Source organism: Neofelis nebulosa, chromosome 6 (genome assembly GCF_028018385.1).
Source record: "Neofelis nebulosa isolate mNeoNeb1 chromosome 6, mNeoNeb1.pri, whole genome shotgun sequence".
Taxonomy (NCBI): Eukaryota; Metazoa; Chordata; class Mammalia; order Carnivora; family Felidae; genus Neofelis; species Neofelis nebulosa.
The window spans coordinates 103,110,079-103,137,598 of record NC_080787.1 but is presented as its reverse complement, the minus strand read 5'-3'; the positions used below and the strand labels follow the sequence as shown (position 1 = coordinate 103,137,598).

General features: G+C 45.0%; 1 protein-coding gene across 3 annotated transcripts; it reads left to right on the top strand.

Moving 5' to 3' along the window:
- Window positions 1–112: 112 nt before the first annotated feature.
- DDO (D-aspartate oxidase) lies at window positions 113–27,520 on the top strand. Of its 3 annotated transcripts, XM_058734962.1 has the most exons (6): window positions 113–297; window positions 4,263–4,346; window positions 6,183–6,358; window positions 9,978–10,086; window positions 14,727–14,903; window positions 26,484–27,520. In XM_058734962.1, exons 1-6 carry the CDS (start codon window positions 266–268, stop codon window positions 27,052–27,054), a joined length of 1,149 nt encoding a protein of 382 aa, XP_058590945.1. In that variant the 5' UTR covers window positions 113–265; the 3' UTR covers window positions 27,055–27,520. The 3 variants fall into 3 exon arrangements, with proteins under 3 accessions (XP_058590945.1, XP_058590946.1, XP_058590947.1); XM_058734963.1 differs by lacking the exon at window positions 4,263–4,346; XM_058734964.1 differs by lacking the exons at window positions 113–297; window positions 4,263–4,346 and adding an exon at window positions 4,506–4,607.

The window sequence follows — 27,520 nt, the reverse complement described above, 5'->3', positions numbered from 1 at the left end:
TTCTGTATTTATAAGTGTCCAAAAGCATTCTGTCCAAAACAGAAACCCTCTGAGCTATTTCAGGCATAGAATTTAATACAGGGAATAAGTTACCAAAGTGTGGGAAGGACTGATGGAACAAAATGGAAGAAGTTACCCAGGGACCAGGAAGCCACTGCCCTCACTGGGCTAGGAGTCCCCATGCCTATACTCTCTGCTTCCACTGCTCATCCAGAAATCACATTTCTGTTGCTGACAAGAAACAAAGGAGCCCACACTCCCACTGATGCAACTGAAACTGCCTGGCATGGTTTCAACGTGAGTTGAATTTTTAGATTAATTTAGACAATTTCCGTTGTTTCTGGTATTGACTCTTCTATCCATTATCATGGGTAATGTCTTCATTTAGCTGGGCTATTTTAATGTCTTTCAATGAAGTATAATTTTCTCCACAAATCACGCACATAGCTTGTTATACTTAGTCCCGGGGATATACATTTATTACTGGAAGTGCTGGGTTTCTAATATATTTTCTATTGCTTCTTGCTGGCATTAAGGAAGGTGGTTGGTTTTTGTGTGCTGTTATAGCCAACAACCTTGATAAAAAGTGGTTTTAAATCAGTAGGAGATGAAAACTTTATTGGGAGAAAAATTGAGCTTTTCATCATGACAATTAAAAATATTAGTCATACAGGAAGCCAAACATGCTTTGTTCCTCCAGCATTTCTTAACATGCAGAGTCTTCTGATTTTATCCTTGCAAAATAGTGATATAGATCTTTAACAGTTGGACCCTTGTCATAGCACATCAGATGTGTCTCTCCCTGTAAGTATTTCAAGGAGTACTTTACCATGGCGCCGGAAAGCTCAGAGAACAACCCGTACACAAGTAGGTGAACTTCAGGCAGATGACCTCGTTATCAGTTCTGTTTAACTGAGGTCTATGCATCAACCTGATGATGAAACACTATATCTGCATCAATCACCCTGCACAGCTCTGATGCTGTACAACATTATTTCTCCCTGCTCCGTGTACCATTCCAACACTCGGTCAAGGAGAGTGCGGCAGGTGACCTGTCTAGTCTTGGTCTTGGCCAGTGGGCATGTGGGGCCCATTCTGTCAATACTACAGCATGCTGTCACTGTCCTGAGTTGGTTGTGCCCTCCAACATACGTTGTTTCTCTCTTGAGGACCCTGCTATTCACATTGTTCTGGTGATTAGTCTTGGCCCGTGATAGCTGCAGGGAAGACCTCCCGTGAGGCAAGCCAACAAAGCATGAACTTCGGGTTCGAGTCCCACCCTTGCCCAGGCTCTTGTGAGAGGCCTTAATAATGGGCTCGTTGGTCATAAGTTTTTGTAAACTCTTGTAAATTTTGCAAAAGGAAGATATAGTTACTGCAATCAGTTAAGAACGCTGGCTCTTACCACTCTATTTCCCTTCTGTTACATTACGCCTCTGTCACATGACATCAAAGTGACCACAGGCACTTTTTCTGTTATGATTCTGTATATTTTTTTCTTAAAGGGGGCTTTGAAAACTGTATAAACTTCAGACCCCACAAAATCTGTCCCTCTTCCCAACCGTTGTGTTGTTAGGGAAGTCCATATTGAACTTGAAAATATACTCTGAATGTATACCCTGAATGTATACCCTGAATGAGGGGCTTGATCAGTTCTGTTCTCTTCTCTCACACCTGTCAAAGATTTACTGACAACATGCTGAACACAAAGGGTTCATTCTATAATATGACACATCCAAGGGAGTACTTAATAAATTCTTGCAGATGGTGAAGAGGAATCTTTTCTTATTTAAGATCGTTTAAACTGACCAGGAAAGCCAAAGCCCATTGGTAACTTTCCCCAACAGAGATGAATTATCTGAATTTGCCAGAAGTCGGTAACAGCTGCTCACTTTACCTCTAAAGTCCACATTGCACCAGTATTTACTGACAACTGCTAGTTCCCTAAGTAAATTCATTTTTCTCATTTATTCCCTGTCTCTCCCTAGGCTCACCTACTTGGGTTCTTTAATGTCTTTCTAACGTCCATCAGGAGATTTTCATGGATGTTCCAATAAGTAAGTCTTGAAAGTCAGATTATTTTACAAAGAAGAAAGCGTTCCATTACAGAGTTTGCCCTACTTCTGTATCTCAAGTCAGGGCTAGCCCGTGTATCAGAGAGTTACGTCACCCTGAACTCACTCCTCCCCCATTTCCCTGCCCCAACCCGTGGCCTATATGACTGAATCCCTGGCCCCCACAAGCCTCGCTTCCTTAACAGCCTTCAAAAAGATTCAAGTTCTGTTGGTTTGAAGCTCTCCATTTACTGGCAGACTAACATACCAGCAAGGCCAGCACATCATAAGCCATTGACACCCATGGAAGCAGAGCAGGAGGGGCTGGGTGGCCAGGGAGGCCTCCAACACGCTGCATAAGGGCGGCTCTGTGGACCTCCAGAGCCCACAGTAAAATGTCTCTGAAAAATTGTTGAGGAGGAATGTGATGCTGAGCTCACCTGCATTCTCAGGGGGATCACTTCAACTTTTTGGCCCTCAGCCACTTGCCTGTAAAATGATAACACAAGACCCCCCTAGATGGTCCCCACTGCCCCTTTTCAACTCCCACCCTCAGTGATGCCTCAATCAGTTTTCCAAATGACCCCTTTTTTGAGTCACATTGCTACAAGTCTGTAAAGCAAAACTACCTAAGCTAAAAGACCTGTTGACGCACGTAGCTTGCATTCTTGGTTTCATTTCTGAATGTTTCCTCTTCTTGCTTTCATAGGAAAGTAGAGTCCTGACCCAGGTGGGAAGAAGGAGCCCTCTCAGGTGTCTTCCATGGTTCCCATTACTTTTCAAACGCTGTCCTTCATCCTGGCCAGATTCCACACTCTGCTCTCACCCAAACCTCCCCATGGAGCCACACCTTGTTTCTTCAGCATTCTTGAAGCTTCCTGCCTCTGTGGCTTTGCTCACACTCTCCTCCCTCCCAATATGTCTCTCCCTCCTCCTCCTTGTCCATCCACATCCCACTGATTCTTTGGAACCTTCCTCATTTCCCATCCTCTCTCCTGGACTGGCTATGTGGGTCCACCATGCTGCCTTCTCTCTGAACCCCCACAGCACCTACACTTGGTGCTACATATTAGAGCACTGTCTGTTTTGCCTTCTTTCCTTTCTTGAGGGAGAAAACATCATTCCAGAAATCCTTAAATCTCTGATAGTCCCGGCAGCATGCTTTGGACAGGGCAGGTGCTCCATAAATGTTGGATGATTTTATAGTAGGTGCTCAATAAAATATATATACCACCTCACAGACAGTTTTGCATATTTCAACTCAGCAGATGCTCACCACAACTTGTAAGAGAAATTAGTTCACCCCCTATTTTCAAAAGGGGAAACTGAAAACTCAGAAGTTAAGTGACTTACTCAAGGTAAAACAGACAGGTCTCTTGATGCCATAGTGTGTGCTTTGGTTAAGACCTTGAGCCTTGGAGTCTGACACTCAGACTGGGCGTTGCTGCTTAGGAGACCTTGGACTCTTCCTTATTCTCTTGGAGACTCAATTTACCTATCTAAAGAATGGGGATAATAATAGTACCTCACCACTTCAGAGGGTGGTTGTGTTATATGGTGTCATACATGCATGTAGCACATGGTTAATGCTAACTCCATATTAGTTACAATATTATTTATTATTTTGATTCATCAGACTGCTTCCCCACCGACAACTTGTTGACCACACGGTGGACAATCAGCAAATATTTGAATATGCGGGTTAAAGAATCATTTGGTTTTTATCCTCAATTGTCTCCTGAATAATTTTCCCAACTGCGATCAGGTCATCTTCTTAGTGATCAACAACATTATTCTGCCCTCACCCAACCCCCATTCCTGCCCCCGCCTGCTGACCCAGAAGAGCCAAATGAGGAAACCAGTGTTGCTTCTGGCCAGAACTTGTTGGAAATTGGAGGAATTCAACTGTTATTTACTGTGCCTGTAAATCAGCTGGAGAAATCCCAGACTGTTGGAAAGACAGAGGGTTTGTAAACTAGGAAGAGAAGAGCTGCTGAGGGTGTACCGGCTCCCAGGGGCTCGGCAGAGCCACAGCTCCACACGGCTCCACGCTCCACGAAGCTTACAAAACAAAGTTAATCCCTCCTTTTTCCAGGGAAATAAGTTCCAGAGACACGGGGGTATGGGCCAATGGAAAGTGAGTTTAGAGAGAATGTCCTTAATAAATTCCCCAATGGGAAGCAGTTTTACTTTCCCTCTGTCTCTCAGGGCACTAGACCAACCACTCACTGGGAAAACAAGTGTTGGTGCCAGAGCCTTCTGTGGGTTCCAAGACTGCTTTTCCAGACTCAGGTACTTGAATCCTTGTGCTTGCAGCTCAGGGGTCATTCTGTGCGTACTCTGGGAGTTTGGGACTGTCTTAATGGGATCAGGTGACAGTGATTCATAGGTCATTGGGCTAGGATGTACCCACCTTGCTGGCTCACTTTTCTCCTCCCTGGGAGCTGGTTATTCTCAGCCACAGATTACTTTCCCCTCTCAATTTATTACAGCTATTTTGAGAAAGTTGGTAGGCAGGGGAGCCTGTGAAGTAGGAAAGCCAGCAAGGGACAGGTGAGTGCCTCCTACCTCCAGGGGACATGTGTGGGACTATGCTCTTCCAGCTTGCCCCCTCCACTGGTCTCCTCCTTACCTTCTCAGTTAGCCAGCCCACTGGGGAGCAAGCAAATTAATGGCCAAATAAATGCATAGATTGCTTGAGAAATAAAAATAACACACATTAAACCTCATTGGAATGACTTTAAATTATCCTAGAGCCAGCTTCAGAGCTGGAAGCTGAGCCCGGCCATGTTTGCCCTGCTCACAGCAGAAATGCCCCACCCGCTCCGGGGGAAGGGTGAATTTTATGGGCAGGTGGCCATGATCTGAACCACAGGCTATTGGTTGCCCTGTGCCAAGATGCCCCGTCTATTGCTGATTGGATGGGAAAGGACAACTGTGCCAAGAGTGCGTTTACAGGCTGGCTTAGCCCAATGAGCTGATCTGGTGCTAGAACTTTGGTAAGGATGATAATGACCAACTGGAATAATTGCATTTTTTTTTCTCTCTGGAGACCTGAGACCTACAGAGAGCCTTGGAGAGTGGGAACAGAAATGGAAAGACAAGCAGGAAAGCAACAGGGGTCGGGAAAGCTGACAGCAGAGCAAGGCTCGGTGGGCTCCCACTGCTCAGTGGTGAGGAGGAGAGAGGGTGTTGGGCCCTCACCAACCCCCTAGTTCCCACGCTGGGTGCCAGTCTCAGGCTTCTGGATATCTGCTTCCTGCATTTCCATACCAACCCTCAGAAGGAGCCACCTTTGTGAGACAACCTGAGTGGGTCCTTCTTATTTCCAACCCAAACGAGTTAATAAAGAATTCACATGGCCTGCTTTACAGATGAGGGAGTTGAGGCTAGGAGCCCCTGGGTTGCCCCCCAGTTTACAGAATCAGCACCTGAGTCTGCAAAGGAATCCAGTTTCCTTATTTGGGAAGTCTGCCTTCAGAGGGTGCGGCTTCAGGCACAGGAGTGGAGGGGAGGGGCATGGGGTGGGGGCATGGAGTGGGGAAAACAGTGACAGAGTCAAGGAAGGGGAGAGGAGGGTTGGTTTCCAGTTAGAGTGGGGGGCAGGAGAGGGGACGTGGGGTTCAGTCATTCAAACTTTTTGTCTTGTTGTTATAACTAAAATCCAGTTTGTAAACGGTAAGAGCTGAGTTCTGAATTTGCCCATAGGTCAGGTTTCTCAGCGGCTGTTCCTCAGGAAGCTTCTGGGAGTGGAGACGGCATCATCTCTTCTGTTCTTGTCTGCCTTCCTAGGCTGTGCCCAAAGGAAAAGTGGTCTAGGAAGGGGCTGGAATGAGTAGCAATTTCCCCCTAAACCAAACCTATTTACTTGTCGTGTGCTCTAAAGGCAACTCCAGGCTGGTTTGGGGCTAATGTCTAACACTCCATCGAGACCTTGTTGCCCATACCCCAACATTTAGCAGAAACAGAGCTTATGGGGAGTTCTCTTGGTCCCATGAGAAATGCTGACAGGAAAGGCGTTATTTTGAGAGGCTGCGGACCTAGGAAGAGAATCCTCAGGGCCGGACTTTGTACCGGATGCAATGACCCTTAAACAAGGTTTATAGCTCACACTTTTTCTCCTCACAGGTCCATGGACCCAGTAAGGATTGCGGTTGTGGGGGCAGGCGTGGTGGGGCTCTCTACTGCCATGTGCGTTTCCAAACTGGTGCCCCGATGCTCCATTACTGTCATTTCGGACAAGTTCAGTCCTGATACCACAAGTGACGTGGCAGCTGGAATGCTTATACCTCATGTTTATCCAAGTAAGAGGGATTTTAGCTCCTCTGTCAGATATGATTCCTCAGTCAGAATTCTGTTGACAGAGACAGTTGGATATGCATGTAACTTAATGTTCACTTTTTAGAAAAAAAAATCTTTTTAAATGTTTATTTATTTTTGAGAGAGACAGAGCACTAACGGGGGAGGGGTAGAGAGAGCCAGAGACACAGGATCCAAAGCAGGCTCCAAGCTGTCAGCACAGAGCCCGACGTAGGGCTCGAACTCACAAACCGTGAGATCAGGACCTGAGCCAGACGCTTAACCGACTGAGCCACCCAGGCGTCCCCTTAGTGTTCACTTTTAACATCGTACTGGTTCATCTGTTAGGAAATGCTCAATTATGCTGTAAGGCAAACACAACCTCCAAATCCTAGCAGCCTAAAAAGCAAAGGTTTGATTCTTGCTGGGACCGCATGTCAACTGAGCATCGGCAAGGGCTCTGCTCATCATACGTGATGGGGCAGCCACTGTCTTGGATGTCATCAGTACCTGTGCCTGAGGGGAAAGCAGCTCTGGGGAGGTCTCACCTCAGCTGGCTCTGGCCGGGATGCAACTTTCATTACTTCTGATGGCCGGTCATTGGCCAGCACGAGTCACATGCTCCCACCCCTCAGAAGGTGGCCAAGAAGTGCAATCCTATAAGGCTCCCAGAAGGCAGACAGTCAGAAGGATTTGGTGAACTGCTCTCATGACTACCACAACTGGTAACTCTAAGTCTTTCCACTGATACCAGTAATGACCACAAGGTCAGAAATTACTTGTAACGGGACTAAAATTATCCACACTTCTCAGCTGGTAGACAAACAATCAGTCAGTATGTATTTGGGCCTAAAGATGCATTGATTGTTTTTTTTTAATGTTTATTTAATTTTGGGATGGGGAGAGAGAGAGAGAGCACAAGCGGGAGGGGCAGAGACCGGGACAGAGGATCTGCAGCGGGCTCTGTGAGCTGGATGCGAGGCTTGAACTCACGAAGCACGAGATCATGACGTGAGGCAAGGTGGGATGCTCAACCTACTGAGCCACCCACGTGCCCCTGCATTGAGTTTTTAAAACATGGTCATACATCCTTTCCAGCTGTATTCTTCTCGTGAAATGGAATAGAATAGAATAGAATAGAATAGAGGAGGGAAACAGCATTAAATAAAAACCCAAATCACTTTGCAGTCAATGAGGTTTATACTCACTGTCTCCACTTCCTCATTCCCATGCTTTTATTCCCCTTTAATTTTAGCTTTTGTTTTCTTTTCATCAAAGTTACACATGCACAGGATTAAGCACAGGAACCTGGCGTGTTTGCAGAATGCTAGTTCACACTTCCTGGGCACCTTTCTTGTGACCAGAGTTCTTATGTCCATTGTCCAGGAACCCCTTTGCTTGCATCAGGCCTGGGTGAGTGGTCAGAAGGCTGCATGATAGTCATGGAATCGTCTTCAAAGAAAGAGGCTCGTCTAAGAGTTCCTCCAGGCCACTGGGGCCCCAGCTCACCCTTTGGCTAGGTGGTTGGGGCCCCTGGATCAGAGAGTGTTACTCTCTGGTGCTTCCAGATAAGGACTTTAGTCTTCTCTTTGGGCTTGTTTCAGACCAGCCTCAGTGATAACAGTGATATCTTCTGTGCTCATAAATATCAGTACCGTATGGGGACCATACCTATCCGATAGGGTTGCTGCGACGATTAAATATATTTATACATGTAAAGCATTTAGCACAGTGCCTGGGACATAGTAAGTGCTGTATCAGCAATTGCTATTTTTACCACTACTCCAGCTACAGCTTTCTTTTACCAGCGCTTGAACATAGAGTAGATCACCAGGCTTGCTGGCTCTATCCACTGCTGAATTGGAACTGTCCATTCTTTTGGGATGACTCCTACAGCATGTGAGCCGCAGCCAATATTTTGTTTCTAAAGTCTGAAATGGCAACAAGGGGATGCGTTTCAATACAGCCCCATACACTGGCTTAGATTGTTGGGGTATAATCCAATGTGAGGTCTAATTTAGCTCATTTTGCAGCTTATTATTTCTTCCTTATTTCTAAACCAGTGGCCCAGTCTTCAATTTTGGAATACAGTGTTGAGTTCACATGGGCACGTGTTTAAAGATGACAGCACAGACCCACTATTAAAGAAATATTTATTGGCACTTTAACAAGTGAATTGTTACAAAACCCTGCTATTGAAATGCCCTCATTGACTTGGGGACTTGGTCTGGGGGAGAAGGATGTCTCCAGGGGCCTTTTCTTTTTTTTTTTTTAAATTTTTTTTCAACGTTTTTTATTTATTTTTGGGGCAGAGAGAGACAGAGCATGAACGGGGGAGGGGCAGAGAGAGAGGGAGACAGAATCGGAAACAGGCTCCAGGCTCCGAGCCATCAGCCCAGAGCCTGACGCGGGGCTCGAACTCACGGACCGCGAGATCGTGACCTGGCTGAAGTCGGACGCTTAACTGACTGCGCCACCCAGGCGCCCCTCCAGGGGCCTTTTCATCTCTACTGTGAACTCTAGGAACATCTCTCCAAGCAGAGCTTACCCAGTGTCCTCTCTGCCTCAGTTCCTTCACCTCCTCTCTGGCTCCCCCCATAGCAGCCCGTTGGGATTTTCATTCCCCAGTCCCTCGCTTGACCCTGGATTCTCCCTTACGACCCTTCCATAGGGATTGGATGGCCAAATTCTTCACCCCATTTGGATTTGTCTGCCTGTCCAGATTATGCTTGTTTTCTGTGCCTACGCTGGACACTATTATTTTGGGGCTTGAACCATGACCCTTCTTTCAACCCTGACCCTTATTTCCTCTCCGATAAGTCTGCACCCTTCCAGAAGCTGGATGTGGGTCCAGCCTCTTGTGCTCTGGCAGGGATGCCTGGGTGACAGGAGCACTGATCCACAGGACTCTGCCAGAAAGGTGTGCCTCGTGTGGTCCCTGCATGTTCTAGTGACCTGGGGAATGCTACTCTATGCTATTGCATGATTCCACAGAGTGGAAGGGGATGGACACAATGGCAGCCTTGGATGGGACTGCAGGGAGTCCTTCCTGAGGAGCTCGGCTCCACAATGCAGACCTTGTCTCCTTGTATCAGAGGGTGAGCAATCTGGGCTTTCTCTTGATGTTCAGTTATTCTCTGTTCTGGTTGACCTGGGCCCCACAGATCTTCCCTTATCACCCACCATGTTTTCAGGACCCATGAGAGAAGTTCTGGGTTCTTTCTCCTATCATCTCAACTGTGTGGCCAGCTGGATACCTCGGCCATGAATTCACTTCTGCTCAGATTGGTTATGAACCTGTCAAGGTCTGGAAAATATCTAATGCCAAAGACTACCTTCCAGATGGCTCATATGTCAGATTTTGTCCTGATCGGCCATTTTACCCTCTGATGATTAATCGTTACCTGAACAGAAGTCAACAGCATTGTGTCAGCATTCAAAACTCAGGTTGCTGATAGATGCTCCACTATAATGTGGTACCTTATCTAAATGTTCCTCTCTGCCTCTTTATTTTCTCCCGGCTTCTAGGAAGGAGATTGTCTGAAGCATAGTTATCATCATCACTTCCTTTCTGTTCTGCTTTGTTCCCCTCCCCGCCCCCCCCCCCCCCCGCCCTGATTACAGACACACCCATTCCCACACTGAAGCAGTGGTTTCGAGAGACCTTTGATCACCTGTTTGCAATCGCCAATTCTGCAGAAGCTGAAGATGCTGGTGTTCATCTGGTATCTGGGTAAGAGAGGATATCTGAAGTTATTTTAGAATTCAGAATGATCTTAACAGACTTTAAAATTCAACATAAAATTGGGGCGCCTGGGTGGCTCAGTCGGTTAAGCGTCCGACTTCGGCTCAGGTCACGATCTCACGGTATGTGAGTTCGAGCCCCGCGTCGGGCTCTGGGCTGATGGCTCAGAGCCTGGAGCCTGTTTCCGATTCTGTGTCTCCCTCTCTCTCTGACCCTCCCCTGTTCATGCTCTGTCTCTCCCTGTCTCAAAAATAAATAAACGTTTAAAAAAATTTCAACATAAAATATTGTTGGGTACTGCTGTGAGCAGAGTGCTGAATTCAATGCAGGAGGATTTTGAAAAACATTTTCAGCTTTACTCCAAAGAACTCAAGAAAGACAAGTTATTAGTATAGTAATTGTATATTACATATCAGTATATATAGCATTTGACTTTTAAACAACGATTACAGTGTCTCATCACCAATACTAGTGTGAGTTTCCTCAAAGATTTTGCAGTGATTTGCAAATACGGCTAAAAAAACATGCAGCAGGCAAACACTGAGCATGGGGATGATGTGGCTGATGGAAAGCCAACAGGTGTGATATTGAAGAATGAGACATCCCCAAAAAGTAAATGTTGTAGGTCACTAAAGTGACCTTTGAGGTGCCATTTAGGAACTATATTTCTGAAATGGTTAAGGCACTTCTATTTGATTCTTAATATGTGATTTCAGGGGACATGCATAATTAAATGAAAGAGTTAAAAAATCCTATTTGAGGGGCGCCTGGGTGGCTCAGTCGGTTAAGCGTCCAACTTCGGCTCAGGTCATGATCTCACGGTCTGTGAGTTTGAGCCCCGCGTCAGGCTCTGTGCTGACAGCTCAGAGCCTGGAGCCTGTTTCAGATTCTGTGTCTCCTTCTCTCTCTGCCCCTCCCCTGTTCACGCTCTGTCTCTCCTGTCTCAAAAATAAATAAACGTTAAAAAAAATTTTTTTTTTAAATCCTATTTGACATTTCTGGCACAAACCAGCACTTAGAATATGACAACATCATTCTTTTTTTTTTTTTTTTTTCAACGTTTTTTATTTTTATTTTTGGGACAGAGAGAGACAGAGCATGAATGGGGGAGGGGCAGAGAGAGAGGGAGACACAGAACCGGAAGCAGGCTCCAGGCTCCGAGCCATCAGCCCAGAGCCTGACGCGGGGCTCGAACTCACGGATCGTGAGATCGTGACCTGGCTGAAGTCGGACGCTTAACCGACTGCGCCACCCAGGCGCCCCTGTTCTTTATCTTCTTTTAAAAAAATATTTATTTTTGAGAGAGAAAGAGCATAAACGGGGGAGTGGCAGAGAGAGAGAGGGAGAGAGAGAACCTCAAGCAGGTTCTGTGCTGTCAGTGCAGAGCCCAATGCAGGGCTTGATCTCACGAACCATGAAATCATGACCTGAGCCAAAATCAAGAGTTGGACGTTTAACAGCCCAGGTGCCCCTCTTTCTTTATCTTCTTAAAAAAAGATTACTAACCCTTCTATCACTTTTAGTTTATGACATAACACATATGTCATCTGTGTTACCCCACGTGCTAACACAGTAATGCCCTATACCTTTCTGAAGAGCAGAGGGATGTTTGCTTTTTACTAAGTTCTCACAACCACTGCATCCTTTGTACTGTATAAAAAAACCTGTCCTCTCTCCTCCTTTGTGATCAGGCTGTCTGCTTACATTTCTGGTAGGAAACACACCTGCAGCAGGCAGGTTTCTATCCTTTTCCTCTTCCTGCCCTCCCTCACCATCATTAATGGTGTTGACATCACTAATTTCCCCCAGTCTATACCCAAAGTAGCAACTTTTACTTCTCCATCTTCTGAGGATGAATTGATACTATAACTGTCCCCAGATCCAGCCGATGAGTCACAGAGAAAAATTGTCCTTATTGATTTATGGCCACACTTCATTTTTGCTCAAAACCAATTAACTCACAAACGTTGTCTCTAAGTAATTTTTGAAAACAGATGTGTCTAAAATTCAAATGTCCTTTCAAGACTAAGATTTTGCCACCATTAAGGATATTAAAAAGAATATACTTTAAGCTAGGCTAAAAGAGAGTTATTTATTGCACTCACATGAATGATTTTTCTCCCATTTGCTTCCAAAAAGACAATTTGAATCAGTCAAATGAAGACAAGGGCCTGCACCTCTTTGGCATAAGTGTATAGCCTTATTCATCTGTTCGTCTATACATTTCTTCAAAACAATTTATTCAGCATTCACCTGTATCAGGTACTCTCTTAGATATTGGTGATATAGTGACGAGCAATTTAGCACATACTGTTTGGCATATGGTAAATGCTTAATAAATGTATGTTGAGTGAATTTTTAAGAAAAGAAGACACGGACCTGTTCTCATACAGCTTATGGTCTGTAAGGAATGTCCTAAACGTAACTAGCTGCAAAAGACACGAGTTACCAAGGGAAGCGTACAGGGTACTATGGAAGAATATATTTGGAGAATAAACTTGCTCGGAGGAGTTATGAGAAGCAACCTGGAGCAAAGTGACATTTCAGCAGAGACCATCCGGATGAGTGTAGGTTAACGTGGTGACATAGAGGTGAAGGGGACAGAGACAGGGCCGGGGACACAGGAGGCAAACCATTCCAGGTAGAGAGAGCAGCATAGGCATAGACGTGAGTCGAGGACGACTGTGGTGTGTTGGAGATACTGGAGGTCATCCAGATTGATGGGAAGCCATTGAGGGATTTTACACATTGAAGTAACTGATCATGTTTACATGTCAAAAATATGCCTATAGTGGGGAGAACAGGTATGTGGAGAGAGAGATGGTGGTGCAATAGATTAGGTGTTGGCAGTGGGGACAGAGAGGAGACGGACTTGAGAGAAGCCTGAGAGGAAAGCTGATAGGGCTTGAGACTTGGTGGTTGATGGCATGTGGGCTTGTGGGGAGAGAGAAAGTCACTGTAGGTCTGGTTCTGGTTCGGGAGCTCAGGAGAGAGAGAGGAGGGCTGGAGGTGGGGCCCCCTGTTTGGTCTATAGGTGATGGTGAACATATGGAAGGGGAAATCTAGCCCAGGGAGAGTGCATGGAATGAGTCAGTGAGAAGGCTCTCATGGAGCCCCACAGCAAACATTTATACTTTCGCCGGGGACTGCTTTGAATAAATTACTTAGAGGTATATGAATTCCGGTGTGTTAATGACCACATCATTAACAACCACATACAGCATTCAGGTGATTTTCCTTGCTCTTTTAGAGCAGCCATGATTTATAACACTTACTCCGATTGATGAAAACAACCCAATACTTACAAATCCAAACATATGCCCAGCAGCTATCGGCAGCACTATTCGGGCTTGTTAACAACCAATATCATTCCAGCCTCACCCATTCCAGCCATGCTGGTGGCCTAACAGTAATGGGGTTCCTCCTGACAACCCAGTTTTTCTTACCAACATTGTGAGGTGATGACCCACATCTTAACCGAAAATTCACACTTAACTCATAATTCACAACTTAACTCGTAATTCACACTCCTGCCTCCTGTACACCCACCACTGCTCACTGTAATTTAGATGTTTTGTTCAGAATTGAGGCCAACCTTTAAACTTTTGATGGATGCTTACAATTTATGTGAAATGTTATACGAAACACAAAAAACCTTCATCAAAAATGCATAGTCATAAGTAAATAAAGAAAATCTGAGCAACAGATTTTTAGGAAAAAAAAGAATTAAATTAAAATTTTAAAACACAACTTTTTAAGTGTCTTATTCTCCCCAATCGTGACTATTTTATTTATTTTTTATATTTTTTTAATGTTTATTTATTTTTGGCAGAGAGAGAGACAGAGCATGAGCGGGAGAGGGGCAGAGAGTGAGGGAGACACAGAATCCAAAGCAGGCTCCAGGCTCTGAGCTGTCAGTACAGAGCCCTATGCGGGGCTCGAACTCACAGACTTCGAGATCGTGACCTGAGCCAAAGTCGGACACTCAACTGACTGAGCCACCCAGGTGCCCCACCAATCGTGAATATTTTAAAGTGTTCACTTATTTATTTTTGAGAGAGAGAGGGAGTGCATGAGTGTGGGAAGGGCAGAGAGAGAATCCCAAGCAGGCTCTGTGCTGTCAGTGTAGAGCCCGACGTGGGGCTCAAACTCACAACCAGTGAGATCATGACCTGAGCTGAAAGCAAGAGTCGGATGCTGAGCCACCCAGACCCCCCCTTGAATATTTTAAATTTAGCTGCTGAATTATCTGAACCCAAGAGAATGGAAGAAGAGATCTTTTTCTTTTCTTTTTTTTAACGTTTATTTATTTTTGAGACAGAGAGAGACAGAGCATGAATGGGGGAGGGTCAGAGAGAGAGGGAGACACAGAATCCGAAACAGGCTCCAGGCTCTGAGCAGTCAGCACAGAGCCTGATGCGGGGCTCGAACTCACGGGGACCACGAGATCATGACCTGAGCCGAAGTCGGACGCTTAACCGACTGAGCCACCCAGGCGCCCCGATCTTTTTCTTTTTATGGGTATAGGAAGTGTGTTTTAAAAATGCTTTAGAGAATGTCTTGCAGGGTTCACCGGAAATGTGTTATTTCACAAAATTTCAGGAAATTTTCCCACTTATGTATTTGAGTTGGCAGATATTTCAGAGCATTCCTGCTGAAGAAGTGCCATTCTGGGCTGATGTGGTTCTGGGGTTTCGAAAGATGACCAAGGCTGAACTGAAGAAATTCCCCCAGCATGTGTTTGGTCACGCCTTCACGACTCTGAAATGTGAAAGCCCTGCCTACCTCCCATGGTTGGAGAAGAGGTCAGTTGAAATGGCTCTTTGCTGCTTCCTTTATCCTTCATAGCATAGCCATAAATAATTGCATAGCTACTCACAAAATATAGATGGAAAATTCCCTGTGGTTCCTCAGAGCTCTTTTGCATTGTGTCTTGTTGCTCACAACGGCTAGGGTTTTGTCAAACAATCTGAAGACAGTGCTGTGTCCGAAGGAGTAAGTCATACCACGCTGGTAGTAACACACCCATCTTCTTCTTCTAGTGCTTGATGCGTGATTCTTCTTTGTCATGCATGATTTGGTTCCCTGCCCACCAGTAAAACCCACTTTATTGAAACAGTGTCTTAGTTTCCTCATTTGTAAACTGGAGAAGTTTGGGGAGTATGCTTCCAGCTATAAAATTATATGATTTGCTCCAGTTCTTTGGATGGAGAATCTTAAGCTTATTATAAATTGTTTTTTGAATTTTTTTTCTCAATGGTGATTAAGAAAATGGCTTCGTTATTTTCTTTGTTATAAATAAGATCTCTAAACCTGAGAGGTCTTAGCTTATCTAAATCAGGTAATTGCTTCCTCACCAAGTCCAGTCCAAAATACCTTGAACTTGTATTTTGGCTTGGTTTTCAGGACTTTCTGATTCCAGTTAGTTAGGAAATGCATCAAGAGCATCTTTATTTGAGATGTATCAATAAATCTCTCTTTAGTTTAGTCTGGAAATTGTAAGCATATTGAGGGTTGTAAAACACTGGCCCTTTCAATCCCCAAATGTGTATTTGGTAGGTAAATAGGGGCAATGTGAACTATTGTGTAAACATTGGAAGAGTGACTTGAGGCAAGCAGTGGCCATGATAATTGGTCCCAGATGTGGGCTGTAAGGTAACTGATTCAGACAATTCATTAATCCCACAATTCTGTGTTGAACACCTACGTCTGAACTTGGCACTGTGTTAGAAGCTGGTCAAAAAAGAAGGATAAAAATATGATCACTTTTCTTAAGGAATTCACAGTCTAATGGCGGTCATGGGGTGTATGTATGCGTATGTGTGTGTATGCATGTGTTTCTTTATATACGTTAATTAACAATCACAGTAACACACATGATATGGGGTTGTACCGATTTTGAGGGTGGATTGGGATCACAGAGGAGGCAGGCTGCATCTATTAGGCACATGTCAGGAGCACCATGATACATTTTTGTAGCCTTATGAGTGCTCTTCTCATTTTTATCTATTAGCAATTTATATGGGACATTCTCCTTTTGTAAGTTTCAGTTTTCATAAAACCCACACTCTTATGCTTTGTTCACTGGGCCCTAAAGCACAGTTGCATGCCAACCTCAAACCTAGACATCAGCCGATACTCGAGCATTTTGAGCTATCACGGGATGAAGTTGACCATCAGTCAACATTCAAGTTTCAGCAGCAACACGGTCTTTCCCTCAGTGGCAATACCATGTAGTTTTCACTTTTGTCCTTATAGTATAAAAACGACTGAAAATAGGAAATTGGAAGTGTTAATGCTAGTGATTTAAGATGGAGGTATCATATACTTTATCTTAATTAAATTCAGATAAGGGGAATTATTAGGCTGCCATAAGGGGAAGCGCTTTACTCTCATTATGGTACATAATTCTGTTTGATTACAATAAAAAATGGAAGAACATGTACAAAATGTTGGGTATAAAAAGGTGTCATTACAGAGTTTTATAATTTGAGGCTAAACTTTCATTATTACTCCCAAGTCTATTGTTTGGCTCCCTCATCTCGGACTTTTTTCTCCATGTTCAGGAAGGTCTATAGAAAACCTGGATGGATCCCTGTGGTCTTTGGAAGATCAGACAGAATCAGGGAAGGGAGGATCCTGCAGAGTGTTCCGCACCACAGAGACTATCAAGGGCTTCCCCTTGGCTTCCCTGTGTGGAAATGGCTGGGGATCAGGCATGATGATGGACATAGAGACAAGGAAAGTGGATGAATGAGCTCTTATAATGCTTTATGCAGATGCCTAACATTTTCTTTATCATTTTCTCTCTCTCTGTCTCATATATATGTATATACATATATGTGTGTGTGTGTGTGTGTGTGTGTGTGTGTGTATTCCCCCCACCCCAGAACGATTTAAGAGTAAATTGCAGACATGATGCCCCATGATTTCTAAATATTACCATGTGTATTTTCTAGGAACAAGGATGCTCTTTTACATAAATAGAGAGGTATGATAAAAATCTAGATATTTGTACTGATACTGTAGTCTATGGATCTTATTCATATGTTGCCCAAAAAGGACCCAATTAGGTCCTTTATATAGATATATTTGGTCCATGATCCAATTTGTAGTCGCACATTACATTGGTTGTCATGTCTCCAGTCTGTAGTCTGTCTTTGTCTCTTATGACTTTTACAGCTTTGAAGAGCACAGACCAATTGCTCTGGAGAATGTCTCTCAGTTGGGGTTTGTCTGACGTTTCCTCATGATCAAATTGAGGTTACAGATTTTGGTGGAACCCCATAGAAGGAACGTTGAATCCTTAGTGCATCGTAGTAGGAGACACATGGTGTTGGTTTGTCCCCTTCCAGTGATGTTAACTTTGATCACCCAGCCTGCCAGTTATCTCTAATGTGAAGTTACAACTTTTTTCCTTTGTAATTACTAAACGCTTTGTCAAGATACACCTTGAGGCTGTGTAAATATTCTGCTCCTACTAGTTTTAGCATACATTCATGATTCTTGCCTCAATCATTACTATAATGTTTGCCAAGTGATAATTTCTTTAAAAATATTTTCTTGGGGCGCCTGGGTGGCTCGGTCGGTTAAGCGTCTGACTTCAGCTCAGGTCATGATCTCACAGACCATGAGTTCGAGCCCCGTGTCGGGCTCTGGGCTGATGGCTCAGAGCCTGGAGCCTGCTTCTGATTCTGTGTCTCCCTCTCTGTCTGCCCCTCCCCCGTTCATGCTCTGTCTCTGTCTGAAAAATAAACGTATAAAAAAAATTTAAAAAAAAATTTTTTTTTCTTAACATAATTTTTTTGAGAGAGAGAGAGAGAGAGAGTGAGCAGGGGAGGGGCAGAGGGATGGGTTCCCAGCTCATGGGCTGGAAGTGAAGGAGGAGGACTCTGGCCGGGTGCTCCCTGTGGCCCCACATACTCATTTCTCATGCACAGCCGGAGAAGGGCCAGAGTGGGGTCCTCTAAGTGGCCCAGTGGAAGGAATGTACAGCTCAGGTTAGCCAGGATCATGTTTAAGTCCTAGAAATAGTCTTGAGCTTACAGTAATCGTATGCATATGTTTGCGTGTACGTGTGTGTGTGCACGTAGTTTCTCCTGTTTTTTCAAAGAAGCATTGGCTATAAAGTCTAGACAGAAAACTGAAACAGAAATTCTTCCTGGAAGAGAGCATACATTGCTTTCATGAGTAGTAGAGAAGGTTCTTGGAAGATGGGGAGTTATGATGGGGCAGAGAGGGAGCCTGAGGGCCCAGGGCACCTGAGTAGGTGGTATTGCTGTGGGAGGGGGCAGAGGCAGGGAAGCCAGCATCACCCCCAGTGTACGTGTTCCTTCTCTGAGGGGTCTTCGTAAGTCTTGCAGTTTGCCTGGGGCTGCCCTGAGCAGTGGGAAGCTTCCCCCTGGGTGGGGGAGGGGCATCCCCAGGAAGACTGTGAGGGCCAATCCCCAGCATGGCCACCATCCCAGCCGCCCTCCCACTCTGGCTGAGAATAAATGTGTTAGCTCTGCAGGCCACCCTCAACCACTTTCACAGGAAAACAAATATTATCTGAACGATTTGTTCTGCCTGCTTCTAAAGTTATCACCTGGAAAACAGGCCCCCGTTTCCATAATAACGTTATTTTCAGGCCTAATCTCTAACTGTGGGATGAAGACCTGGGAAAAATCCTGCTACCTTCTCATTAGTCGGAAGCCTGGTGTCAGCGTTTTACTCTACTTAAAATAACCCCGAGTCAGTGGTACTTTGTGCCAGTGGGAGCCACCTCCTGACAGCAATGCCATTGGCCTGATGACCAGTCAGCTGGGGTTCATGTCTTGGAGCATGTTGCTTCCTGTCTGTTTTTAGGTGACAGTCAGGGAGAAGAGGCCTGAGGGGCTGCTCTTGTCCTGGGGAGGTCTTTTTCAGTCCATTTCTTGGATATACACATCCACCATGACAGTGGGCTGGGACGTGAGTGTCTCAGACAGTGTATACACGCCTTTGTCCCACCAACCCTCCCGTCCCAGCTTCTGTGCCCCTGAACCTTCCTCTTCCTCCTGGCCCCCAAAGCAGGGCCTGCGCAGATAGCACACAGGGTCTCCTCTCTGTGGAAATTAGCGGTCTTCTCTTCTCTCAGGGCCTGGCATCTGGCCAGAGGGCCAACATGGGGGAAGAAGAGAGCCACATGTCCCTTGTTCTCCTGAGTGAGGCTTTGTGGGGCAGGGACTCCTCTACGCCTAAAGCAAGGCTTTCAGGCAAGGATTTCAAGCCAGGTGGGAGGCAGGGCGGCATTGTGGTGAGGGGGTGGGACCTCCAGGGTTCATTCTGTGGGCTGTCACCTGCTCTTCTCCATCAGGGTGAAGCCAGCTGGGGAGCCACACAATCCCTGCTTGTTCCTCACCCCCGGGGTCTGTTGTATTGCCTCCTACGCCCCTTCTGCACAATGTGAGTGTTCAGCCTACAGTGTTCTGACTCAAAAACAGGCATTTCACTCAGTAAGCCACACAAAAATGTCTCCAACCTAAGCTCTATCCTTCTGAAATCATATAAATTTCCAGGAAAGGGAAAAAAATGTTTTTAACCACAAATCAAATCTTCAGCTTTTTTTCAAAGAACAGAAGGGATCATCTCACTCTCAAAAAAAGAAACAATGCCCAATAATATCCAGAACAAACAAAAGAATAAAAACCCCTCAGAGGTTTAATCAGCCATGCAGATCATGTTTTATATCCTCAGCCAGTGGAGTCATATTCTGCTGCTTTTTACTTGCCCCTTCCAGGAAATGAATCATAGAGGCAATAATTCAACTGAGACTGCTCTTCGCCAGACATTCTACCTAAATAAATCATCCCAGCAAGACCAGGCTCATCCTGTCTTTGACAACATCCAGAGAGCTGGGTGCCTCATTTCAGTGCCAGGGGCCCTGTAACTCGGGTGCATTTCTTTCTCAGGAGGCCATGCTTTATCCTTTGGTCTTGATAAGGCCCACACTGACCACAGCACTCACCACACTGAGCTTCTCTCTCTGTACTTCCTTCCCACTGGTCTAATAAGGCCTCGCTGTTACTTTCCCTGTCTCCCATCTCCCTAGCTTTGTTCTCCCACTTGGCCTGATCCACAGCAGTGCCTCTGAAAGAAACTCATGTGGCTCTCCCTGCAGTTGGACAGAAATATGGATTGTACATCAGGACCATGACAGATAACCCTGTCTTATAAATGCCCAACTTGCAAAGGTGCCTTGCGGTGCACAGCAGCCCCCTCGTCCCCAGGACTAACACACACCTTGCTGCTGGAGCATGGCCATCCTTCGCCAGGCCTCTAGTTGTTTCTGCCCCCCCTCCTGGCATCTGCCAGCTCTAACCAGAGGAGCCGGGGGCAAATGATGGTCCTGGACACAGGTCGAATGTGAGCACCCCATTTTCTGCCCAGGTATGCAAGGATGAAGTGGGAGGGTACCAGTCAGGAAGGTGCAAAATGCTGGTATTTATTTTTTCCGATGATGGCAATAAGGTTAGCCAGAAATAGATGGAGGCTGTGCGCTAGCCTTAGGAGCCTCCACTGGGCCTTCAGTAGCTGCCCCAAGGTGGCTACACAGGTGAACTTGTTCCCCAAAACCTCACCTGCTGGTATGACTCAGGGTACACAGCTGCTCCCCTCCAGGACCACCCTGCCCACAGAAACACTGAGCCTCATCCACACCCCCTTCCCCAAAGGGACCAGAGGCTGCTCTACCCCTGAACGGAACTTAGAGCCATCAATACAAGTTTGTGGAGTGGTCAAAGTGAGGATAGCTATTCCGAGAAGTGGGGAATAGAATGCACTTGGTTTTATTGGAATAGGCATTGCAAGGAAATGAGTGAGGAATGTGGTCATCAGGGGAGATCATGTTGTTAGGTCAAAATCAGACTATATATAAAAATACAAGAAATGCCATGTATTCTTCACTCAGATTCCCCAAATCTTATACTTAACATATCTGCTTTATCCTTTTTCCTCTAAATATATACTTTTTCCCTGAACCATTTGAGAGTAAGCTGCAGATGTGATGCCCCTTTACCCCAAATACTGAATATGTATTTCTTAAACTCATGGTCAGTCTCTTATATCACTAAAGTCAACTCATCAGAATGAGGGCATTATCTTAACACAGGTATATTTCTTTTCTTTTCTTCTCATTTCTTCTCTTTTCTTCTCATTTCTTCTCTTTTCCCTTTATTTGTTTCAGGAATAGAATTTAGTGATTCATCACTTATATATAACACCTATCACTCATCACAAGTACCCTTCTTAATACCCATTACCCATTTAGCCCATCCCCCTACTGAGCAACCCTCAGTTTGTTCTCTATAGTTAAGAGTCTCTTATGGTTTGCCTCCCTCTCTGTTTTTATCTTATTTTATTTTTCCTTCAACATGGGTACATTTCTGAAATCTACAGACCTTATTTGGATTTTGCCAATTGTCCCAATAATACACATTGCAGCAAAAGAAAATCCAAGATCACATGTTGAAAATATATATATTATGGATATAAATATTCATGAAAAGCAAGTGACTAGGTTCAGCCCACATTCAAAGAGAGGGGCATTAGGCTTCAGCCTTGAAGGGTTCAAAGAATTTGTGGATATATTTTGAAAACATCACCATTGACCTTCTGAGTACAAATTGTTTACATTCCTATCACATGCAAAATATGCATATATATGTAAGCATATATATGTACATTTAAAATCTAACTCTTGTAAGCTATTTTAGGTATAGCTACATCAAGTATCACTATGAAGAAGAGTAGACTTTTTCTATGAATCTGTGTGCATAGTTCTATTTGCCAAATGAGATTTTCTTTTCTTTTTTAAAAAATATAATTTATTGTCAAGTTAGCTAACATACAGTGTATACGGTGTGCTCTTGGTTTTGGGAGTAGATTCCCATGATTCATCGCTTACATACAACACACGGTGCTCATCCCAACAAGTGCCCTCCTCAATGCCCATCACTCATTTTTCCCTCCCCTCACTGCCCACCCCATCAACCCTCAATTTGTTGTCTGTATTTAAGAGTCTCTTATGGGCTTGCCAAGAGGGCTTTCCCCCAATGTCTTCTGTTAAGTTTTTCAAGTTCCACGTATGAGTGAAAACATGATATCTGTCTTTCTCTGACTGACTTATTTCACTTAGCATAATACTCTCCAGTTCCATCTATGTTGCTGCAAATGGCAGGATTTTATTCTTTCTTATTGCCAAGTAGTATTCCATTGTAGATATAAACCACATCTTCTTTATTCATTCATCAGTTGATGGATATTTGGGCTCTTTCCATGATTTGGCTATTGTTGAAAGTGCTGCTATAAACATTGGGGCCAAATGAGATTTTAAATTAGGTTTCCTTTTTATCTTATTTTCGAATAGATTGAGCATAGTTAATTTTCTGATCATTGTCATTAAGGTGTCATGATTCAGTCTTGAAGCAAGGATTACTTTTATTATTATTATTATTATTATTAATTTATTTTTATATTTGAGAGAGAACGTGTGAGCAGGGGAGAGGGGCAGAGGGAGAGACAGAGAGAGAGAGAGAGAGAGAGAGAGAGAGAGAGAGAATTCTACAGGTTCTGTGCTCAGCGAGGAGCCTGACATGGGGCTCCATCCCATGCCCCTGGGATCATGACCTGAGCTGAAGTCAAGAGTCAGATGCTCAACTGACTGAACCACCCAGGTGCCCCAAGGATTATTTTTTTTAATTGACTGCATCTAATAATTCATACATAATACATAACCAAGTGCTTCTCAAAGCCAGCCCCCCACCATGTTCTTGGCCACCATCCTCTCCCAGCCTCCCTGCATCTCTCCACATCTTTAGCAATGTCTTCCTAGCTCTTCACTCTTTCTCTCCACTCCAAGGCATCCTCACATCAGTGATGCAAAAACTCAATGCTCTTTTCCTCATTCTAATGAACTTTGAACTATAGCAGCCATGGGGAGAATTGTCTTCTTTCCAGCTCTGACCCTGGGGTTCCACTGCATGGCAGTCCTGCTCAGGCTCAACCCTCACCAGTTCTCCTCAAAATCAGCGCCCCCAGGCTCTGGTCCTCAGGCTCAGGCTCTTGTGCGTTGGTGAGGATGTTCCAGCCAGTCTGAGGAAGCAGCTGGGGAACAGACACTGAGTCATCCCCTCTTCCCTCCTCCCTCCTTGGTGGGGACCAATTTTCCAAAAGCAGTCTGGTTTGCAGAGAAGTATCCTGGCTTTCATGCAGAAATTGTGGACCCTCTCACCCCAAAGTCATCTTGGACCCTTAGAAGAGGGTTTTTACTTTGTATTTGTGTAATCCACAGACCTATTTGGATAACATTCCCAGAATAAAGGTACAAGCTATTAAAATGTTACCAAAGGAGTGTTAAAATATCTACCTTTGGCAAGCGCTTAGAAATTTTAAATGACAAAAAGAGTGTTTTCCCCCAGTTTCTACTCATTAGGTATTCCCCCCAAATTTAGGGTGTGTCAGCGGGTGAATTCCAGGTATGCATGGGTTCCAGGGCAGTATCTTGGCTCTGCTGCACCCCTCGTTCTGTCCCTGTTGGGCTGCACCCCACATCCTGCCCTGCCCTCCAACTCCCTGCAGCCCTGCTGCCCAATCCTGCTGTCAAACCAGCCCCATCCCTCGTTTTAGAGCCCATGTGTACCCCATTTCCCCCAGTGGGTCTCCACACTGAACCCCCACTTCCCTATTTCATGCTGCCCAGGATTTCTCTCTTATATGGCTTAGGCTGCAGCAGACAATGGGAGGTAGGGTGCAGGAATGCCTCTAGTCCCAAGAGAAGGGAGAGGGTGAGAGGACTCCCCTTTGCTCCTGGGATGTGGAGTGTGTGTATGTGTGTGTGTGTGTGTGTGTGAAGAAGCACTTAGTGGAACCCCCATCCCTCTCAGGGCCACACCTACTCAAATTCCCTCTTGCTAACACACCCAGAGAGTTAAGGAAGGGCTCCAAAGACAACCATCCCTCAGGTTTGTTGGACAAGCTGACTTTTAGGCTTGGTGAAAATGGGCACTCTTGGGTTTTAGCGTGATGACCAGAAGACATTGGTCTGGGGCTATTTAGTGAGCACAACTTCTTGAGTCCCCCATCCCCCATTTCCTCATGGGAGGTTGGGACAAGGCATTCTCCCAATCTAGAATGAGGTCTTGTTCAGTTTCAGGAAGCCCTACGGGGAACGTCATCAAGTTGATATCCCCGACCATGTCATTCAAAACCTCCAGAATAACTACCTCATATGGTTGTAGAAGTGCTTGGTTTAACGTCCAGCTTCCACGTAAGGTTTCCTCCTACACCCCAGTGCCCCCTGATACATTGCCCATGGGGTACACAATAATGACTGGGCATCGTCACATGGTTGTATTGCAGCAGTACAAGGATGCCAGGTTCTGGCACATTCCATAAGTTCCCTCCTGGGGTGCAGACCTGTGAGGTATGCAGCACAGCAAGCCTTCCAGGGCCTTCCCACAGCCCAGCTGCTATGATCATTTCAGAAGTAGAAAGTGGACTTTCATCAGTAGCGACCAGCAGGGGCCCCTTGAAAAGGAAAAGAAAGATATCTGCATGTGTTGAATTCTTTTTTTTTTAAGTTTTATTTAGAGAGAGAGAAAGAGAGAGAGAGAATGAGCAGGGGCGGGGGGGCGGGGCAGAGAAAGGGAAAGAGAGAGATTCCCAAGCAGGCTCCACACTGCCAACATGGAGCCCAATGTAGGGCTTGAATTCACAAATCACGAGATCATGATCTGAGCCAAAATCAAGACTTGGATGCTCAACCAACCGACCCACCCAGGCACCCCTGAATGTGTTGAATTCTTACAGCATTTTTATAAAAACCCTGTGGTCTCAGCATTCTTATCCCTAGGTGATAGTTGAAGAAACAAGTTCAGTTCAGTCATGCCCCAAGGCTGGTAAAATTCCTTTATTTCTGTGAATTAGGAGAATAATTCTGAGTTCTAACTAGAAGAGTTGGAACACAGAACATCATGTTCAACTTTCAACACGGGGAATCTCCAATCTGTTAAAAGCAAAGCCAAGATAGTGTTCAAATAATAACCAATGTAAAACATTTTTTCGAGGTCCAAATGTCATTCTTACAAGCTGTTAAGCCATTGGATGCCAGTGATAGATGGGTGTGGAAAATAGGCATACCCCTATGTGAGCTACTGGCTCTTGCATTTTATAGGAGCATAGCAACTACAGCCTTCCCCCCATTAGAAAAGATTACTGAGGAACCACAGTGCGTTATGGGCTGCAGCAGACATTTTCCAAATGCTATCTCATTTCATTTTCACAAGGACCCTATGAAGTCAGTATTGTCTCCAAATTACAGATGGAAGATTAAAAGTCCACAGAAGTTAAAGAACTTGACCAAGGTCTTATGATTGGTAAAGGATAGAGCCCTCCTAAACTCTTTTTAAGGGACTTTTCTTGGGGTGGCTCAGCTGCTTGAACACCAACTTCAGCTCAGGTCATGATCTCATAGTTCGTGGGTTCAAGCCCCGTATCGGGCTCTGTGCTGACAGCTCTTAGTCTGGAGCCTGCTTCAGATTGAGTGTCTCCCTTTCTCTCTGCCCCTCCCCTGCTTGTGCTCCCTGTCTCTCTCTCTCTCTCTCCCTCAAAAATAAACATAAAAAAAAGACTTTTCTTCATATTCACTGTTTTAAAGAATGTAAACACACGGCAATATGTTAGTGTCACCACAAAATTCATAGGTGAATATATTAAAACTAATGCCATTGAACTATATACCTAAAAATGGTCAATGGAGTGAGTTTTATGTTATGTGTATTTTACCACAATTAAAAAAAAAGATTTACAGGGCCTAGATAAGCCATTTATTTTTATTATCAATATACTTGGTCCAAAATAACATTATTAACCATAACTGTCAATCCATGAGCTGCAAATACTTTGCGTTCCTCTCATGCTATCATCCCTGTGGTAGACATAAAAAAGTGACTGCTGTCCCAAACAGCTAGTTAGGGAGACCAGAGTTACAAAGGAACATGCGAGAGTTAACAATATGACACAAAATGTCTAAGGCTACAGATTTAGGCACTAAATATGACACAAAAAAGATATGCTCAGGGATTTAAACGACTGATTAAATTAGCATTTATTTAGCATCTAGTATGACATAGGAACTTTATAAAACATAAAAAGGACAAGACATTTCTTTTGTTTTGAATTTCTGAAACAGGTTTTTATTTAGGTTGGAGTTTAGGAATCCCCAGTTTGGGATGCGAGGTAGTTGATGGCTGGAATTTGGCCTGTTTGGGCCCTGGATGTGCTCATGATCTTGTGCATCATTTCCTGTGAGGGGCAGCACAGGAAGCTGCTAAGGCTTCCCTGATGGTCCCTCTCTTTCTTCCAAGGTTAAAAGGCAGTGGGGTCCTGATACTCACCCGACGAATAGGAGACCTGTGGGAGCTTCATCCATCCTTCGACGTTGTGGTCAACTGCTCAGGCCTTGGAAGCAGACAGCTTGCACAGGACTCGGAGATGTTCCCCGTGCGGGGCCAAGTGCTCAACGTTCGGGCTCCCTGGGTGAAGCATTTTATCCGAGATGGGAGTGGGCTGACATATATTTATCCCGGCACATCCAATGTAATCCTGGGTGGAACTAGGCAACAAGGAGACTGGAATCTGTCCCCAGATGCAGAAATTAGCAGAGGTATTTTTTCCCGGTGTTGTGCTCTTGAGCCCTCCCTCCAGGGAGCCTGCGACATAAGGGAGAAGGTAGGCTTAAGGCCCTTCAGGCCTGCAGGTGTGCGTCTGCAGACAGAGTTCCTCGCCCAGGACGGCCGGAGGCTGCCCGTGGTCCACCACTACGGCCACGGGAGCGGGGGCATCTCCGTGCACTGGGGCACTGCTCTGGAGGCAGCCAGGCTGGTGAGTGAGTGTGTCCAAGCCCCCAGGACCCCCACTCCCAAGTCAAACCTGTAGGTGACATGACATGACGGCAAATGGCCCCAGACACTATGGATCGAAACACAATTTAAGCATCAGAATGGATTCCAATAACTTTTCCACTGCATGAAAAGTTAATGAGGTCTATCTTTGTTTTCAAAATTAGAAATGATGCAATATGAATCAGTAGCCTGAGACTGGTACTCATCTGTAGAACTAGACTCAAGTCTAGTGCTAATGACATAAAGTTCTATTTTTGTTAAAAACACTTGTTACAGAATAAGATTTCTCTCAGACCTGGCGTTCAAAGGTCTGTGCTAATTTTCATGGATGCTGGAAGCTGTAGGGATGTTGAAATTTTGGGGGCTAATAAATCCCCAGGAAGAGACAATGTACGGAAAACACCTAACTCACTGTTGCAAAGCCACCCATGATGTTTGTAGGTTGCGCTCAAGTGAGCATTATAATCCCTCTAAATAAAACACACAGTGATCATCTGGCA

Bases quoted from the DNA above. Each gene is read 5' to 3' on its own strand.
- DDO (XM_058734962.1), top strand. From the start codon at position 266: ATGCAACTGAAACTGCCTGGCATGGTTTCAAC. The intron at 4,347-6,182 runs GTACTTGAATCC...TTCTCCTCACAG, and splicing joins GACTGCTTTTCCAGACTCAG to GTCCATGGACCCAGTAAGGA. The intron at 10,087-14,726 runs GTAAGAGAGGAT...TATGTATTTGAG, and splicing joins GGTGTTCATCTGGTATCTGG to TTGGCAGATATTTCAGAGCA.